The 18,423-nt window shown below is 37.0% G+C and overlaps 1 protein-coding gene across 7 annotated transcripts in view; it reads right to left on the bottom strand.

The window, feature by feature from the left end:
* Positions 1 to 18,423, bottom strand: part of MEF2C (myocyte enhancer factor 2C) — a 124,278-nt gene that overhangs the window by 22,643 nt on the left and 83,212 nt on the right. For 5 of the 7 annotated variants that reach the window (XM_021380545.1, XM_021380544.1, XM_021380549.1 and 2 more), the window contains exons 4-6: positions 14,353 to 14,496; positions 7,187 to 7,373; positions 6,025 to 6,072 (exon numbers count right to left, since the gene is read on the bottom strand). In XM_021380545.1, coding sequence (XP_021236220.1) covers positions 6,025 to 6,072; positions 7,187 to 7,373; positions 14,353 to 14,496 — 379 coding nt within the window. Of the gene's footprint in view, positions 1 to 6,024; positions 6,073 to 7,186; positions 7,374 to 14,153; positions 14,292 to 14,352; positions 14,497 to 18,423 lie in introns of all 7 variants that reach the window. The other 2 variants (XM_021380550.1, XM_021380548.1) reach the window with 2 other exon arrangements.

Raw genomic sequence — 18,423 nt, 5'->3', positions numbered from 1 at the left:
TGAAATTACTGAAAGATGATGAGTACATAGTTTAAAATAAAATGTCAGAACAACCTAAAAACTGTGTATTTTAAACACAAATGACACAGCCTTATTCTTCTAACTTGCCTATGTTATTACAACTGATATACACACAAAAGGAAAGTGTTTTGTACACAGATAATAGATTTGTTTTGAAATTTAAGCAGATACAAAGAAAAGCTCAGTAATTAACTGATCCCTGTCTCCTCTGGCATTTACTTCTCAGAGACTGTTCCAACTGTTAACCAAGGAAAAATCAGCTTGCAAGATATTTGGAAAACAACTGGAATCTATGGCTCAAATATCTTAATTGGGGAATCATGTTAAAAGTTAAAGGGCAGAGGTCACATTAGCTTAATACTGCCAGGAACTTCTGCATGTGGCCACACTCCCAGCTTCAGGAGGTTAAAAGCATTTCTTGCTTTACTTCTCAGAGCAATGTCATTGCTGCATTCCAGATCCCGGAGGCATCAACTGTCTCTTTCAGGACTCAGGATAGACATTGAATCCAGATGTTTGCTGATGTGCAATGCCTTTTTATATGATATGAACTGGAACAAGAATATGGATTGCAGTGTGCAACAGTAGATAGTCTGATGTCCTAAAGAGAAGAATGCATGTATAATAATGCCACCAACAGTGAAATCCCTGTCTCATGAATGGAAAACAAAAAAAATTCCCACTGAGTTCACAAGGAAGATGTTTTAATCCAAAAATCCAAATCATTCTAGATGAGCATTAGTTACTGCTTGTCATAGAGGAAAAGAAGTCAATCATGCCCGTCTTTTAAGTCCCACTTACAAAGAATCACAGTTTGTATGACTCACTTAATTGTTCATTGCATGTGAACTTAGGGCTTTCTCCCTTTCAATCCTTTCAAGCTGTCTTTTTATAAATACAAATATTGAGACATTGCTGATAATAGAGATGATGAGACAGAGAAAAACTAAATAAATTACTAAGTCAACACTTGCACAACTGATGGAAACATAATACAGGCCAAATTTCCACAGATTTTCAGTGATGTGTACTAAGAATGTGCTTATATGAACCTCTTCAGCAAGGTCATGTGAGCTAGCTGAAAATACATGCAAGCAACCTTTGCATTCAGCACTCAGTGCAATATTTAGTTTGATTTTTACATGGACTGTACAACCATCCTTTCAAATTCACACTCAGAAGTTTCACTGTTGTGAGTTTTACCTGTATGAAAAGAGTCTGAACAAGCTGTATAAAACAGATCATTTGCCTAGGGCAGGAATAGGACTTAGCTTCTTGTGTTGACTGCTTACACAGATACAAAATTCACGTACTATGAGACAGACTGTTTTCTTCATAGTACATATTAGAGGATACATTCCAGTGTTCTCACTGCTTTATCACCAAGCTCCCACTTGTAGGTACTTCCTGTGAAACACCAACTCCTGATCTAATACAGAACTGAAAAAAACCACATATCCTCCTTATTTGGAAGAAAGCTTGGAAAAGCAACTGTTACTGGCATACAGGGAGTGGAAAAAGGGAAAAGAAAAACTTATGCTTTTAATTTCTTATCCCCCTTCATGATTTTAAGCCAACCTGTCAATTTGTGATTTCTTATTATTTGGGTTTGGAACTGTTGCATCATGAACTCTGTTATGAATGACTGCATGTTCTTTCTTTCAGATTGTACGCTTCCTTGGACAGGAACTGTTGTTTACTATATTTTTGTACCACATCTTGCCCAATCCTTAGGTGAGAGGTCTGTGGGCAACTGCACTTACTGAGCTTGAAGGGAAGGTTTATGACTGTCATGTCTCCTTGGCAGACCCAGTACCAATAGGTTGCTTGTAAACTGGTTTGGGAATCATTGTTCTAAGCTCACTTGTTTGTTTAACTTTTACACATTTAACACATTTACAGCCTCAGAATTAACTTCTCTTGTCTATCCCAAGCGTGATTTCAGGGCACAGTAGAGAATATTTATGTAACTCTTTACATTTTCATTTTTTAGTACTAGTTTGCTTATTTATATTTAAGACTTCAAAAGACACAAATGGAACTAGGTGCCTTTGAAATCCTTTTTTTTTTTTTTAAATTAGAATTGGTACTGCTTGTAGGTTTATTTGGGCAGATAGTAATTTCTTTTTAGTAAATCATTGATTTTTTTTGAGATGATACCACCTACACTGCTTCTCTCCTGAGGGCTTAGAAATTAAAAAATAAAGGAAAGACTTACATCTTTGACTGGTAATACTAGTAGAACATATAATAAACTCACCCAGAGCCCAATCAAGAGAAGAAAAAGTTGCAGGAAAGGACTAGCAAATTATAATATTGGAAAGTAAATCTAAGACCTCAAGCTCTCAGCAGACAAGAAGACAACTGTTAGCTTGTGCTCCATTTCAAGAAGGAAATGGCTAGCTGCTGATTTATAGGTAAATATAGGTTTCCCTTACTCAAAAGACCCAGGATGAATTATCAAATATGCACTACTGATCTTTTCTGTGTCTAATGATTTTAAAGAACAAGATTAAAGATAGTTTAAGGATGTATGACTTACAGCAAACAAGCACTTGACACACTGACAACATTTTTAGACTCTCAAGTACTCTTGAATAACTTGCTCCTTTAATGTAACTGACAGGATGGAGGCTGTACAGAAACTGAATAGTGAGATGAATTAAGGAAAGCAAATAAACAATTATATCTAGTAAAATCTAGTAAGATTTTTATTATAAATGCCCTGGATTTAAAACTTTATATTGACTTTTTACTTTGAGTTTATTGTTTATAGTGGTTCAAAATCTAAGCAATTTTGTTGACTTAGACGTACTTATTCCACTCAGATGAAAACTTAATTATAAAATAAAAAATGCCATAATCTGAAAACCATATGGAAAAAAGAAAAGTATATCTTTGCTTCAAATACAGTGAGTTTAAAAACCTAAAGTTTAAAACACAGACAGAAAGAGTTTCACCAGTACAGATCTATTTTGATTTTAAAACTGTTGAATACTTTTGAAGTTTTAATCTTTTATCAGGTACTCAAGATAAATATTGAATAACTTTATAAAACTTGAGTTCAGATAATCTGCAGCACTAAAACTTCAACTTTATAGTCGTTTATTTCTGGTCAAGTTACTCTTGGCTTATCTGGTTTTGCTATTGAAATATCCCCAAAATCCCCAAAATGCAAAAGAACTTCACACAGTCTATTAAGTAAACTGGTAACATGCCACTTCTTATTTTCATGTTAGTTATGACACAAACTGATGGATGTGACTCCAGAATGTAACTGTGACCCAGAAAACTGATCTGAGTCCAAAAAGTTCTTGTTCTCTCTTTCAGCCAAAAGCCTCCGGCTTGAGGGATTGGCACCAAAGACTTTGCTGCAATTTAGCACATATAGTAAATGTGAAGTTCACTCCAATTTTTTGGCAGTTGCTACTATCACATGATAGAAACTATTCAGTCAGTGTTTAGCTTAGAGTAAATTTGCTTTAACAAACCTGAGATAACCTTGGTTTCAGTTAAATATACCACTACTGGTATTTAGTTGAGCAGGATAATAAAGAAGTAGTCAGCTTTCTTATATTCTATTTATGTTTTGGGTTAACTCCCAAGGTAAATTGTGGATTATTTCAGGGTTATTACTTAAAATAATCCAAACCATCAAAATAACAGTTTTCAAAACACAGGCTGAACTAATCTTCTTCCATCTGTGATATTGCAGTTATAATTTGTTATAATGTAATTTGTAAAAGTAGTGCAGAAACTGAGGCCTGGTGTTAGCAATCAAAAGTAGTTTCATTTTGTAGTGACAGAAATGAAACTCTATAGACTCCTCTTCTTGGAGTATGTTATTTTGAATATATGCTATTTTTGGATGCTGCAGAAAAATGCAAATTTATAATGTGCATGCTACCAGCTTCTAAGATGCCAATTAGAATAAAACACAGAGGTCTCTGTTTCTTATGAAGAATGATGAACAAAGAGAACTTTTGAAGTTCATTCTTCTGTCCCCTTAAGAGAGAGGGCTGTCCAAAATAGTGCCATTGTGGAATAAGGCAACTACGACAGAGGATTTGACCTTATAGTAACCTTTCATCTTCCTTCAGCCCGGTATCAAATTCTTCCTACTGTTCTGCATTTAAGAGATCAAGAAAACACTTCTTTAATGGTGTTTAAAGTCTTATTGCCAGTTAAAGAGCAAAGACTATTCATACAATTAAATATTGATCGTGCATTCCTAGCAATGCTCCCCATATATATGCCCCTCAAATCAATTGCCTACTCCAAAGTTAGATTGCTTGAGAGCTTAATGCATACCATTGTATGCAGGAGATACAAATTCTGAATTAGTGAGTAAATAAGCTATCCCTCTTACTATGCTTATATATGCTTTTAATATATTTTCAAGAAAAAATGTATTTAAAAAGAAAATACATTTTAAGCTAGCATGTTGATATACAGATTTTATTAAGCACAAAGATTGTTTCACCAAATGCATTTGTTGATGAGCTTTTATTTTAGTATGTGTCTCTTTTAGAAGAAGACAATGCTTTTGTTAATTGCTTTCCAACATCTTTTTAAAGAAACGGAGAAACCAGGAACGAGACAATGATATTTCTTAACAAAACAGTAGAGGGAGCCCCGTAATAGGGCAATCAATTTCTTATCTGACTCCCTCTGCTGTCGTTCTTGAAGTTCCTACTATACATGAGATAAAAAAAACGAGACAAAACGAGAGCATTACCAGAACAAACATTTCTTTATCTTTTTCACACAAAAGATAATTAACAAAACTATCACGTCTATTGTATTTTCTTTTTTGTTGACAAAGGATACTAACACCTAAGTTCCTGCGGTTTGCTTATCCTACTCCTAAATTAATACAAAATGACCTCTCAAAGCATCAGCATGTGTTTAAAGCAGCTTTTTGATACAACGCAGTTTCCATTTTACTACCAATGCATCACACAAACATCTGTTACTCATCTATGTGTGAAGATAAAAGGGGGTGGTCTAAAGCAGGATGAGAAGAGCCAAGAAAAAAGAAGACTGCTATATACAGAATTTCTTTATAAGTCAATTTATGATTGAGTGTTAGAATCGGCAGATATATTGGCCTTGGTTTACAGTGTACAAAATGGTTCTTTCAACTATTTTTCCCTACAGTTATGAAAGCAGTTAACTCAGTAACACGAGATATACTCCTTGTAAAAACTTCACTTATTTTCTTTGTACATATATGCTTACTTCTAAAATTGAAATGGTAATCTTGCCATTGTCTTTTGTAATCTGTATTTGTAATAATGCAACATCACTGACACTGTGAACAAACCACTGAGTTTACTGAGCAAATGGGACTGTGACAACATTGCTTTGATTATACCGACCTTAACAGTCCTTACAGTTCTCATTAGTTCCATGGGAACAGAATTAAAGGGGCTCATCTTTTTCTCTGCGTGATTATTTGGGAAATCTTTTTCCCTGTAGTGTCCGAAAAGACTTAAGCACAAACATAAAACTAAGCTTAAGTTAGTTTTTAATTATTTAAGAGAATGCTAACAGATTTCAGTGACTAGAAGTGATCTTAAATATGGGCTTGTAATCAAATCTGTGCTCAGTAGATGAAAGATTAATGAGAAATTCAATACTGAAATCTTTACTCAGTTCCACTAAGTCAAAGGAAAAACTCTCTGTGACTTATGCAGGGTCAAAGTTTCAGACACAGGCCTCCGTGGGAACTTCACCTGATCAGCCCTTGCAGCGGACCTGTAAGTTTCTATGGAAAGGCTCTTGTGAAGGAAAATAGACAATTGTATCCATGGAATTTGTTGAACTACAAGATTTTCAACATCGCTGAAAACAAACTTCTTAAAGCACAAATATCAATCCTCCATGACCCAGCTGGGGAAAATAAACCGATCTCCAATATGGAAGATATTTTAGGATTTAGCCTTTGGAGCAAGTCCTTTCTTCAATTAGAAAAATAAACACAAGATCTTTTCTCTTTACCTGCACTGGTGCCTGCACCGGTAGTGAGGTCCCCACCCATCAGGCCACCTAGAGGGTTGAAATACTGCAAGTGAGTACAATAAACAACAACAGGCAAATATTCAAAATGTTCTCTGACTTCAAATGACCTGCTCCTATGCACTACTGTTTTTCTCTGACTTCAGCAGGCATCGCATCATGCCCACAGTCATAAAATTGTAATGTTTAATGTTACACATACAAGATACTTGCTTTTCAAGGACAAACAAAATCTATACCACCCAACAATTCATTATTTTATTTCCATACCTCCACGGCATAAGAAATTAATTATACTTGAAATTGATGTATAGTACTCCTTCACTTGAAAACTATCTTTAGATCAGTATTAATCAGAAAAGCAAAGGCTTCCACACAGGATTTGGAATAAAGAGACTGAAAGTTCCTTTAACAGAGTTTAACTATCAGCTACGAGATGTATTCACATAGCTTTTTATTTTAATTTCTGCAGCTTTTCATTGACATTCATTCTGAGGACTTTGAAAACTTCCTTTTGAACTTGGAGACCTCAAATGATTCTTTGAACCCGGTGTTCTTAAGGATGTTGATGTTGCTCCAGTCAGGCACAATGAATTAACTTAATCCCCCTTTATCCTGTTTAGAGATGAGCCCTCATCATCAGTGAGGAATAGCTCCTTGCTATACAAAGCACACAACTAACATTTACCATCAAGGAACACGTAATAATAATAAATTCTGTGTGTAGCCTCTAAACTTACAATTTAAGTAACGAGTGTCCTATTTTACTAGCTTCAACTTGTTTGCATTGGCCATGCATTCTCCACTGCCCCCTTAAGTTTTACGGTGGAGTGAGTTACTGCATGAATTAAGTAGGCAAGCTGCCTTTTTATGAAACAGCAGATCGTCTTCCCTTTAATCTTTTATTGATTTCCCTTAATCTCAGTCGATATTCAGCTCTTTCTAGAAGTTTTCTGTTTGTTTTCTAAATTAGGAATAGAAACCAATTTGGCTCTTTTGATTCTTCAACACAGCAATTTTGGACAAACTGTTATGACTACTAAAAACGGAGTTCTTGTTTCTAAGAGTACCGTTTAAAGTGACCTAGGGTGCACAGGCAGCCAATAAAAAAGAATTTAAAAAGACAGGACTGAACGGAGCCTACCTGTGTTACCTGCACTCGGAGGCCGATGTGTCACGCCAGGAGACATGCTATTTCTTTGCAAAGAAGGATGGGCCAGTGGCAAAAGATTGGGGTTTCCCAGTGAGCTGACTGGATTACTGTATACCAGACTGCTGTGGTTGGACACTGGGATAGAAACTGGCATCTCAAAGTTTGGTGGTGGAACAGCCTGTACAAGTAAAAAGGGGAAACAAAGACAAGAATAGTACAGAAGCACAACTGCCTTTGAGTACAGTTACTCTATATTTAGTTCAAATATTTTGTAGATGGTGGTTAAAATATTTAAGCTACCCCCAGCTAACAGTCAAGAAAAGAGTTTCAAAGAATTACCAAGGCTTTTAATTGTGATTTTTCAAATCACAATTCCATCTTTCTTTAATGCAGCTTGCACGATTACTTTGTAAGAAGCAGGAAGATTTACTAGTTTTCTTTCTTTTTTTCCCCTCTTTCTCCATCTTCTTCTCCTTCTTTTTTTTTTCCTTTTCCTTTCCCTTTTTCTCTCCTTTTTCTTTTTAAATAAAACCCTGCCTTATGAATCTTAATATTCTTTTTCTTTCATTCAGTGAGGTCGTTATTGTTCACTTGTGATATCTTAATCTAGTGTCACAGATGACTGCAACATCAAAGGTGGATGATTATGATGACTTCACTGCATGGAGAAAAATTAGAAGAGGTGGAATGCAGAAGGGAAAGCTTTAATTTCTTCTTATGTTGCTTTAGCAACCAGAATGATCTCAAATCATGTTAAAGCTACCAAGACAGTAAATGATGTTTCTTTGTGTTTATATCTGAGCTTAGGAAGGGCTTAAAAGAAACAAAGTTCTACTTCGGCATATGTAGCAAATACAAGAACTTAAGAAATAAAGAATTATTTGGATTATTTGCATTTTATCTTTGCATGTGTGTCTATGTGTGTTTGGTGATGTCTTTCCAAAACACTGCTGTCACACTTTACGCAGCAGCCTCTCCCAAGACACTTCTCTTTCTAAGAATCCTTTTAAAAAATGAACAAACTTATGGACTACTCCAATTCTGTCTGGTAGAGGGTGTGAGGAGATAAAGTATGTGATTTTCACAATGCTCTCAGAAAGCCAAGCTCAGGCCTTCTTGGTTGGTTGATTAGTTGATTTGTTGGTTGGGGTTTTCTTGGGTAAGGTTTGCCTGAATTTCTTTAAAATCTTTGATTCTGGTATCACTCAGATATGCTAGGACTTCATATTTAATTTACCTGTTTTTGTTTTGTTTTTAGTAACTAATTTTCTGTCTTTTTGAAAGAAAACATTCTTAGAGTTACCTGATAGCATCTTAAATGTTAAAATACCTTCATGCAAATAAAAACTCCTTTAATTTGCCTTTTAAAAATCTTATTTTACTCAAGAGACTTAGTTTTCAAGAATGTCTTTAAACCAGGATTGTAACATCTTCAGAGGGAGGAATTCACAGATTTAAATTTTATTGTTGGAAGCTGATAGTACTGATAAGTCTTCAAGGATCTGGTGAGAGAATGTTGAGAACCAGACACATAATCTGCAGTGTTAGGCAGCAGAGACACCCTGACCTTGTGCCACCCACTGGTACCTTCTGTGGCTGGTCAGATCTGTTGGCTGTGCCCTGAGTATTACAGCACCGGCCATCAGATTATTCTATCCTTGCACTTGTTTTTTTTTATTGTTGTTGTTTTCTTTTTGCACCCACCCACCTCCTTCTGGGGGCAGATATAATTTGCTCTAAATATATAGCGATTTTGCTTAACCACAGAAAAACATAGCAAGATTTTAGTTCAGAGCACGATGTGAAGGATACGTTACACAAATACTCTGGGACTTATTTCAAGGTGTTAATTTAGCTCTGAAACCCACTATGTGGCCTGTGGCCTGGTTTTGTGAGACAGCTTCTCTTTTTCATAATGGCCGAGATCAGTTAGGGCACCTCGGTGGAAAGACTTGCCAACATGACTCTTCAGACAAATTCCTTCTCTTTGTACAAGAAGCTGAGGTGCACCTCACTGGCCATGTTTTGGAAAAGCTGATGGATTAGAGGTGGGTAGGGAAGGATGAGTATCATGAGAATCTCATTCATTACATGTAGAACTACTCCTGCTGCTAGGTCTGCATGGAGATCCTGAACCCTACTGCTTATTTCTCATGCATAGGAAAAAGAGAAAAAAAGACTCTATATTCAAAAATGTAATTATTGTTCCCAGTTGTTCTTCATTTAGGAGCAACCCTCTTTGCCTGCATACATCTTTATAGTTGATGTCCTGCTCTTCGGCTGCATGTGTGGCTTGTATTTCAAAGGAAAATTTACAAAGCACATTGATCAAGGAGTATCAGTTTATGTCATTATGATGATTTTTGAAATTGGCTGGCTTTGCCAGTGTCTGATTGGACTTTATGTATGTTTTGAAGCAAAACATTCTCTTCATTAGCTACAAATGGATCCAGTAAGTTCCCAAATTCCATGCAAAAAAGAGCAGAAATTTGGGCCTCTCAGTGAGAGTTGGTTTTGGAGCTCAAATTTAGCTGCTGCTACTGTTTTCTGCCTTTTTAAAAAGTTTTAACCGTTGAATCCACACAAAAATGGACATCATATCCAGTCCGATGTGAAACATGAATAATACCACATGGAGCCTCTCGCAACATTCACTGCTGTGGTGATCTCTCTGCCTGGTTGCTTTGAGGACATATTCCTGCCTCCAGTTCCAAAGGCTTTAAACAATTCTTAGCTGCTTGAATGCTGTCTTACGCCAGGTTGAGTGTCACTCACTGGGTATCACTTTGCTCTGTCTTCTTCATTGCTGTCAGGAGATCTGTGAAATCTTCCCTCTGAGCCTAGGTAGATAGCTATTGCCCCTATTTTCCTATCTTATTTTCCTAATCTTGACATTTGTCCATCTATGCCAAGTAAAATCCTTGAACAAATGCAAATCTCAAGACTCAATTTCTCATCAGGCTCATCTCCGTGTATCTTTATTCTCTTTCTTCCAAGTCTGAATACTTCAGGATTTGGAATTTTCATTTTTCTTCATTGGTATAGAACGAAAGAGCCCTAGTCTTGGTTTCTCTTGTGGCTGCTGCTCTCACTAGTCACTACTTACTTAGTCATACAAACATTTTGGAAACAGTTACTTAGCTTTCCTTTTGTCATTCTGAAAACATTTTTTTAAACTAGCTAAACTTTTTTTAAAAAAATTATTTGTGTGTATATAACGGCTTCATTTTTATCTTTTTTTCTGCTATCTGGATATGCTTACACTTGTTTATGTATACTTCATAGGTAATTTTATCAGTGCAAAGTCAGTTAGCTCTATCCTTTGCAGTGCAACACACAATAGTCTATGACTTTCTTACCAGTAACCAAAGGTTAGAGAAGGAATGTTGTCTGGATAAGCACCAGTTTTAAGCAGTAAGTGTCTAGTTACAGTTTTCCTCTGGTTTCTCAAATTTTGTTACGGTTTTGCATATCCTTCACCAAGAACTGCAACCTATTACAGATTCCCTAGTCATTCTCGGTAAGTCACAGGGCATATCTATTCCAGTGAGGCCTGATGGATGTTAAAGCTTATGATGCACTTGCGTAATATCTATATTAGTAAATTAAATGTGCCTAGGAACTAGGGCCATCCGAGGCCACAGGGCAGTACATGTCCATATTATTAAACTTTCTCAACCTCAAAAACATCATGGCTACATACAAACTGACAACTGGGAATTGTTCCTGGCCTGGGCTAACTACCAAATAGAGCTAAGAATCAGTCTGGAAGAGCATTATTTGGCCTGTGCCAGAAGAATGCCAGGGACTGTCAAACAATCCACTCTGAGGCAGAGATAAGTGTCTCATCGTGCTCTTTGCTGTTCATTTACTAACACAGGCATGGCTTTACCCTTAACATGCATGCAGCTTGTCACATCCTGCTTCTTTTTTTTCCACTGTCTTTTCTCCTTTGAACAAAATTGCTAAAGAGAGCAGACTGCTCACTTGAAAGAGTGCCTGGGTGCACTATGTTAGATGTGAACTCCACAAGCTGAAGTGTGTTGGGCAAAGCAAAATGTTGGGTACTCAAAAACCTTGAAAATTAATGGGCAAAACATTCTGTGTTAAATATTGCTTTTTCCTCCTCCCATGTTCAACCAGACTTTCATTTATTTAGAGACATAGACACTTATAGCCCCCTTCTAGTGGACTATTTCTGTCTCCTCTGCTTTCATCACTCATGAAAACTACAAATAAATGTGTAATTATTATCAGATGTTTTAGAACAATATAAATGCTTATCCCCAGAAAATTATCTGAGGAAACTTTATTGGCCTTTGCTGCTAGGAGGGAAAGCCAATTTTATTTTCATTTGGCAACAGTTTTGGTCTCTTACAAGACCAGGCAGAGGCACTGTATTGTTCTACATATTTTGTAAATAATGATTTAATGACATGTCTTGTTGACTTTTCATTCTGTTTTGCTTTCTTCCCCTCAGCTTTCTTGGTCACCTTCAACAAATGAATTCACAAGTGAATGAATATAACTTTTCTGACTTCCCTGAAGTTATACTGAATTGTACAGTTAAAGCTGGTGTCCTTTAAATAAAAATTTCAGTTGCATACAAATTTCAGTTACATACAAGCTTTGAGCTTCATCTTGCCCATTAGATCTAGATTAATGCTAAGACAAGGACATCCTGTTGCATTAGGAGATGTTGCCTACTGATTCTTCTTTTTGTGGTACGCAGTTTGATGGAGCATACAGGCCTTCAGCTACATGTGAAGTATCCAGAGAAAGGATATTCTATCTTACACAACAAGAAATACTAGCATTTTTCATTTCTGTATCTCTAAAGCATTTATGAAGGAATTTGGTGAAAAAATAATGCATTGTACCTTGTTAAATCCCAGTAAGGTAGGAAGATATATTATATTCAAAATCTAGCTCAGGAAACCAATGCAATCAGCAAGTTAAGAGCCAAATCAGGATTTTATTTGACATCAAGTGGTTAGATTTAATGATAACAGCTAGAAAGAAATTTCATAATTTTTTTGGGGAGAGCCAATGTGATGTATGATGTATATAGATTACCTATGTTGGTTCTAATTCCTTGAACTTTCTCAGTTTTGTAGAAAAGTTGATTTTCCCAGATACTTAGAAAGGTGATAGAACTCACTATCACCTACAAATGAGCATTCTCACGAGGTGTTTTTTTTAATAGCTAAGATTTTAATAGTTATAATATTCATTGATTTGTCACAAGAAAAGAGAGAATGCATGAGAGAAACAGAAGATCTCAACAGTCATCTCAAAACTTATTCAAAGACTGAAAGGTAACTTGGTTGTATCCTATCTCATTGAAAATTTTGTCACTTTGATTTGAAAAAAGCACAGGTCATCCTTGAAAAAGGAAAGAAATGATGATTGCTAAGATTTTGATGTGAAAAAGGATGAAGCATATGAGCTTGTAACAGTCAACCTAAATGTTGCAATCATTGTTTGTCAAACTGAGTTCCACCCTGAGAAATCAAACTCATGGTGACAGCTATGACAACTCTTTTGTTGAGAAAAGCACCTATAGAAGTGTAGCAAATAAAAAGCGAGTCAAGAAAAATTGAATATATATTTATACCTCCCTGATATTTCATGTACATGTTGGGCTTTCTTAGCCAGACATTCCAAATGCTCAGTTGTCACATCTAGTGCAATTCTGGCCCCCGTGAAAAAATATTTATTTATTTATTTATTTATTTATTTATTTATTTTCCAAAAAAAATATTTGTCATGATATGAGAACTTCTCCAAATTCTAGCCAGCTTGAGTGAAAAATTTTATGTTGAGAATTAATGGAAAGAACATTTACACTGCATGAGACAGAATCAGAGCATCCTTAAGAGGTGTCCCCAGCTTAAGTATCACATTTTGTACGCCCAGTTGAGTAGCATTACGGATATGACTTTGTCATTTTGGGTGAGAAGACATCTTCTTTGTGAGTCAACCATTCATCTTGCACATGGGAGTAAGCAATGAACACACCCAAATGATCTTTTCTAGAAGAAAGCAGTTAACTATGTAAATTCAGATGCTTCTTTGGACCAAGGTAAACCTTTGGATTGCTAATCTTTCTTCAACACAGAAGAAAGGGCCAAATACAACCTTCACAGCCTCCACATTCTTTTTGTCAATTTTATAAATCTTCTGCTAAACATAATGACAAATGTTTTCCCCCTATGTCTTGTGCAAACAAAATAGCACATGCAGAGTTATTTCTCTTAGATATCTGGCAAGGCATATGACTGATTGTTAGAAATTTTGACTTGGTTAAAACAAAATTTAGCTCATGTTAAAGCATAAAGGAAATGCTGATGAGGTCAAAGCAAATTCTCTGACAAAGCTGTAAAATCACCCCAACACACAAACATGTCTGAATCCTATCATTAGGCTCTCATGCAGTCTGTTTCTCTGCAGCGAGCAAGTAGCTGTAACCCTTCAGTGCTGCAACTGAGTTTGACAGGGACATTTGAGAACTGAAGTGACATGCACAGAATGTAGTAATTGCTATGTACAAAGGAATTTCAGTTCTACATCATTTTTTCTATATCACCACAGAAAGTATTCTGTGGGTTTGTTAGCCTGTCCACAAAGAAATATTTCCATTGTTACATTTTAGGTATAATTTGTGCAAGTAGTGTGGTAAAACAGTTCTGTAAACCAAGTGAATATAATGCATATATGTATATTTCACTTCCTTCTGCAGGTTTCACGTATAGTAGGCTTTGTCTATGTCAGAGGTGGAGACTTGGAAGAAAGGTATGTTGTGTGAAATTTCCTGACCATAGTGTTTAATTACATATTGGGCTATTAAAGCCTGTTTCCAGTTGAAGTGTTTTCTTTATGAAGCCAGAACTGAAAGGGTTATGGTTTGTTACTGCAGCGGTTATCAGCAGACAGCCATCTAACCTTTGGTACTTACAGGTATTTTATGGCTCTTGATCATATTATCAAATTCTTCATTAATTTTTTTGTATTTTTCTTCAGTGCGTGGGGTGAGAGCGTAAGAGGAGTCAGGATCGGGGCTTTCACAACCTTTGTTTTCTTTCTTGTTCAATGCCTGCCAGGTTCAGAGAAATATCAAAAGGTAAAAAAAATGAAAGGGAGCTCAGAGTACTTACACACAATCTTTGTCTGCTGATCATTAGATCAATATCTTCATTAATTTTCCTGTACTTGTCCTCAGACTCAGGGCTGTGACCTACTGAATCGTCTGCATCAGGGTCTGGACTGTCACAGCCATTAAGTCCTTTCTTTCTCAACGTCTGAAATACACAATTTGGAAAGTTCAATCCTTTACACAGGCTGCAAGAAAGACTCAGCAGTGTTAGAGTAATACAAACTGCCCAGAGGTGGAATGTTTTACATTCTAATTTAGGGACAGACACTGCCAACATACCCACTGCTGTGATGCTACGTGCCTTGCTATGAATGACCAGACAAGACTATACCTTGCTCTGAAAGAATCTCCTTGCTCTGAAATTGGAATCATTCAATAAAGAATGACACTAGCAATATGGCAAAGCACTTGCGCTAATACACACCATTCCCAACATGTATGATTGCTTTAAGAGGTTAAAATACCCACCTGGAAGGCAATGTATTTTAACATAATACATTAATGTATTCAAATACATAGGAATGAATATTAACAGCAAAAGACACATACTGCTTAGAGTGGAATATTCTGGTGTTTTCTAAAAAAAAAGATATAGGAGGAAGAAATGAAAAAAAAATGGTAACAAACTTAGAAATTCATGTTCTTCACAGAAGAAGAAGGAAGAGTAGCTGAAGCAAACTTTTCCTTTGAAAACGATGTGAGGAATGACATGAACAGTGCCCTGCCATTCAGAGGTGCATGCTTTTGCTAGGACAAGAGTGGGGAGTGGGCTGCGAAAATGACTGAAATACTGATTCAGAGCTCCTAGACATAGCGTTTACTTTTATTGACTCCAGTTACAGTGCTACAAATGTGCAGTGCTGAATTTTAACATACGGGAAAAATAACTGCTAGAACAGATGCTTAGTGAAAAGTCAAAACAGATGAATCTCAGGTTCGCTGGCTGAAATCAACCCCTGGAACCAAGAACATCATCACAAAGAAAAATAACGATGATGCAAAACACAAACATTGATTGAAATTAGTAGCTAACAATTTAAAATGCTTGCCTGGCCTCAAATAGGCCTTAAGTTGTCTACCTGTCATCTATTTTGCTAAGGTAGAAGAATATGAGAAAAAAGTCCTTGTGGACTATGCAATACAACCAATAGCACACAAAGTCAATATTTGTAACATTTCCCAAATTTAGCTTTAAGAGCTCCTTGCTGAAAAACTCTTCAAAGGGTCCATTTGGCTATCTACAACCATTATCAGATCGCTCACAGTTAAGTTTCCTTTGCAGCCCCACTGAGAAATCTGTTACAACATATAGATCGCATAGCCCTCCTGTGTTACTAAGTAACTATGCTTATGCTGTGCGATTAGTGTCTGTGTTAGTGATTAGCAATTAGTGTTAGACACCAGGCTCTACCTGGTGTCTTTTCGCCTTCTTTTGCCTGGCTGCCTCTGATCTGAGATTTTTGTTCTTTTTGGAAAAGCATGTTTCTTAGCTATTTTCTCTAGGGCAATGCCCAATTTAACACTGTAAAATCCCTACAATTTCATACTACAAACTCATAGTTTATCTTTATACTACTGCATTTGTATATCAAAAATGAGACTTCACTTCTGTGTTTTATACAAGACTTACGGATGGGGCCATCTTATCACTGCAGAAGCCATAAAGCTATTCCCCTTGAGGTGGCATGACTTGAATCTTACATTTTCAAAAAGGCAACAAAATAATGGTGTTCCATCGTTTGAGATCAGAGCCTTCCAAACTAATGCTGTGGACCTCTCAAATACATTTTGGCAAACATAGAAGGCTTGTTCAATGCAGATCTTTTCAAATTTCATATCTATACAAACTTCAGATCTAATCCTAAGAGCCACTCCTGACTCACGGACAAAATTATAAGTTAATTTGAATAAAACCTTAAGAAAATGCAACAAATGGAATGAGTCTCTCCACTTCTCCACTCATTCTTACCTCTCCTTAATGTTTCAGATAGTTGTTGCATGACAAAGTCATGTATAATCTCTACTGCTAAGAGACTGAAACAAGCCCATTATAAAGAGGGCTTTTGCAATCAACTACTTTTTGATAGACTTAATGGATACAATATGGTGCAATAAATTTTATTTTCATAATCTAAGAAAGCAGGTGCAATGAATTAGAGTTGCTGCCATTCCAGGCTTCAGTCCTTACTTTAACCGGAAAGTTCTCTATTAGGTTTGTGTAGCAGGCGGACAGCCAGGAGGGCCTGTGTGAGCAGAACCCAGCAGTGCCCCGTGTCAGAGCAGAGCAGCTCCAGCTGCTCCAACAGGGACCTGCTGCTGCCAGAGCTGAGCCGTGAGTGACACTGGGTGTGCTCTGGGAGAGCTGAGTTAAGGGAGGAAACACTGCAGTGTGAGAGCAGCTGGGAGAGGGGTGAGGAATGGGAGAGAAGCGGCCCTGCACGTACCGAGGGCAGTGCAGGAGGGCAGGAGGTGCTCCAAGCACAAAGTTCCCTGCAGCCCTGGAGAGGCTGGTGGTGGAGCAGTGGATAAGGCCTGGAGGAGGTACAGCCCATGGAGAAGCCCCTGTTGGAGCAGGCCTAGGCTGGAGCTGACTGTAGAGAGCAGCCCACAGTGAGGCAGGAGGTATTCTACCCAAAATTAACTTTAGCTTTAACAGAGTAAAGCCAAACTTCGCCCTTGCAAAACTCACCAATCCAATGTGCTTGGCTGGTGCCTTGGCAGACATGGCAAATCCAGTTCACTAATCTGTGCCCTTCTCCCCAGCCAACTCCCCTAAATTTTAGTGAGTTTAGGTTAGACAACAGAAACGTCCACAAGTGTGCTGCACAGCTTCTAGCTTTGTGAGTGCTGGAACTAATGCTCGTTTCCCTGTAAATTACACTTTGGGGTAAAGTTCAATGTACAGAGATTTCCTGCATCTAGGTCTCTTGAGGATTCTCTTGTACCCTGCTCATTCTTCTATGGATCCCGTTTTTCCCTCTGTGCAACCCTGCCTTCAGCTAGGACACCCTCTAGGAATACCTCCATGATCTCTTTTTTTGCACAAGAACACAAAATTCTCATGAACGTTGTTGAATTTCATTGTCCATAAGATCTCTCCTTTTGTGCCAGATTTCCTTGGTACTGAATAAAGAATGAAAAACTAATAAAGAAAAGGACAGAAAAGCAGATGGATAGACTGTACAGGCACATATACACACACACACTAAAATTCACAGTCCTCCTCTGGAGAGGAAAGCTTTCTAAAAATGACATACTTATCTTCTGCAGTAAGGTACTGAGTGGTATTCAGGACAAATATAATGATCCTGATCCTTATCATTATCTCTGACTTCTCAACACTCAGGCTACAATTTAGTCTGTTCTGCTGCACTGTGTGTTACTTTACTACACTATTACCAAACTCATATCTCTCAGAAAAGTCCTTTACTTTACCCACACTATTACCAAGCTCATACTTCTCAGAAAAGTCCTTTACTTTTATGCTTCAACACATTTGGTACTTGTTGGTACAACACAACTAAAAGTGACACTGACTGATATCTTACAGACCCATCCTTATTCACAAGTCCTATGGACTCCATGACAATTTTTCCCTCTCCTTGGCTCTGTGTCACCACTTGATTACGGAGGCTGGCTCTGGACCTCAGAGAAGAATGGAATCATTAAGAAGGCCAACTGAGTTTTAGTAGGCTAGGGTCTTTGACCTAGACTTGCAGTCATTTAGAAACCATGTTAAGCTGTTGTAGCCTCCTGCAAACCCTGGAAAATAGCCAGAGCTATAGCATCCTCTTGGACCTTAGTTAGTTAGTTTCCAATGATTTAATGACTATTCAGGGAATGTTTAAGAGCATAAAATTACACAATTATATAGAGCATTGCATTCTGGAGAACTCCAAGTCAGATTTCAGTTATTTTTAAAGAAAATAAGACTTTTTTTTGGTACTACAGAAGCTCTACTTTTCCCAAGTAATTAAACAAGTAATTACATTGGACACTAGTAACATAAAATCAGCCATGGCATATGAAAAACAAAACGGTTAAAGGAAAACAACCTTTGGCTGAAATCTCA

This window comes from Numida meleagris, chromosome Z (genome assembly GCF_002078875.1).
Source record: "Numida meleagris isolate 19003 breed g44 Domestic line chromosome Z, NumMel1.0, whole genome shotgun sequence".
NCBI lineage: Eukaryota > Metazoa > Chordata > Aves > Galliformes > Numididae > Numida > Numida meleagris.
The sequence above is the reverse complement of the archived record's forward strand: the minus strand, read 5'-3'. Positions and strand labels throughout refer to the sequence as shown.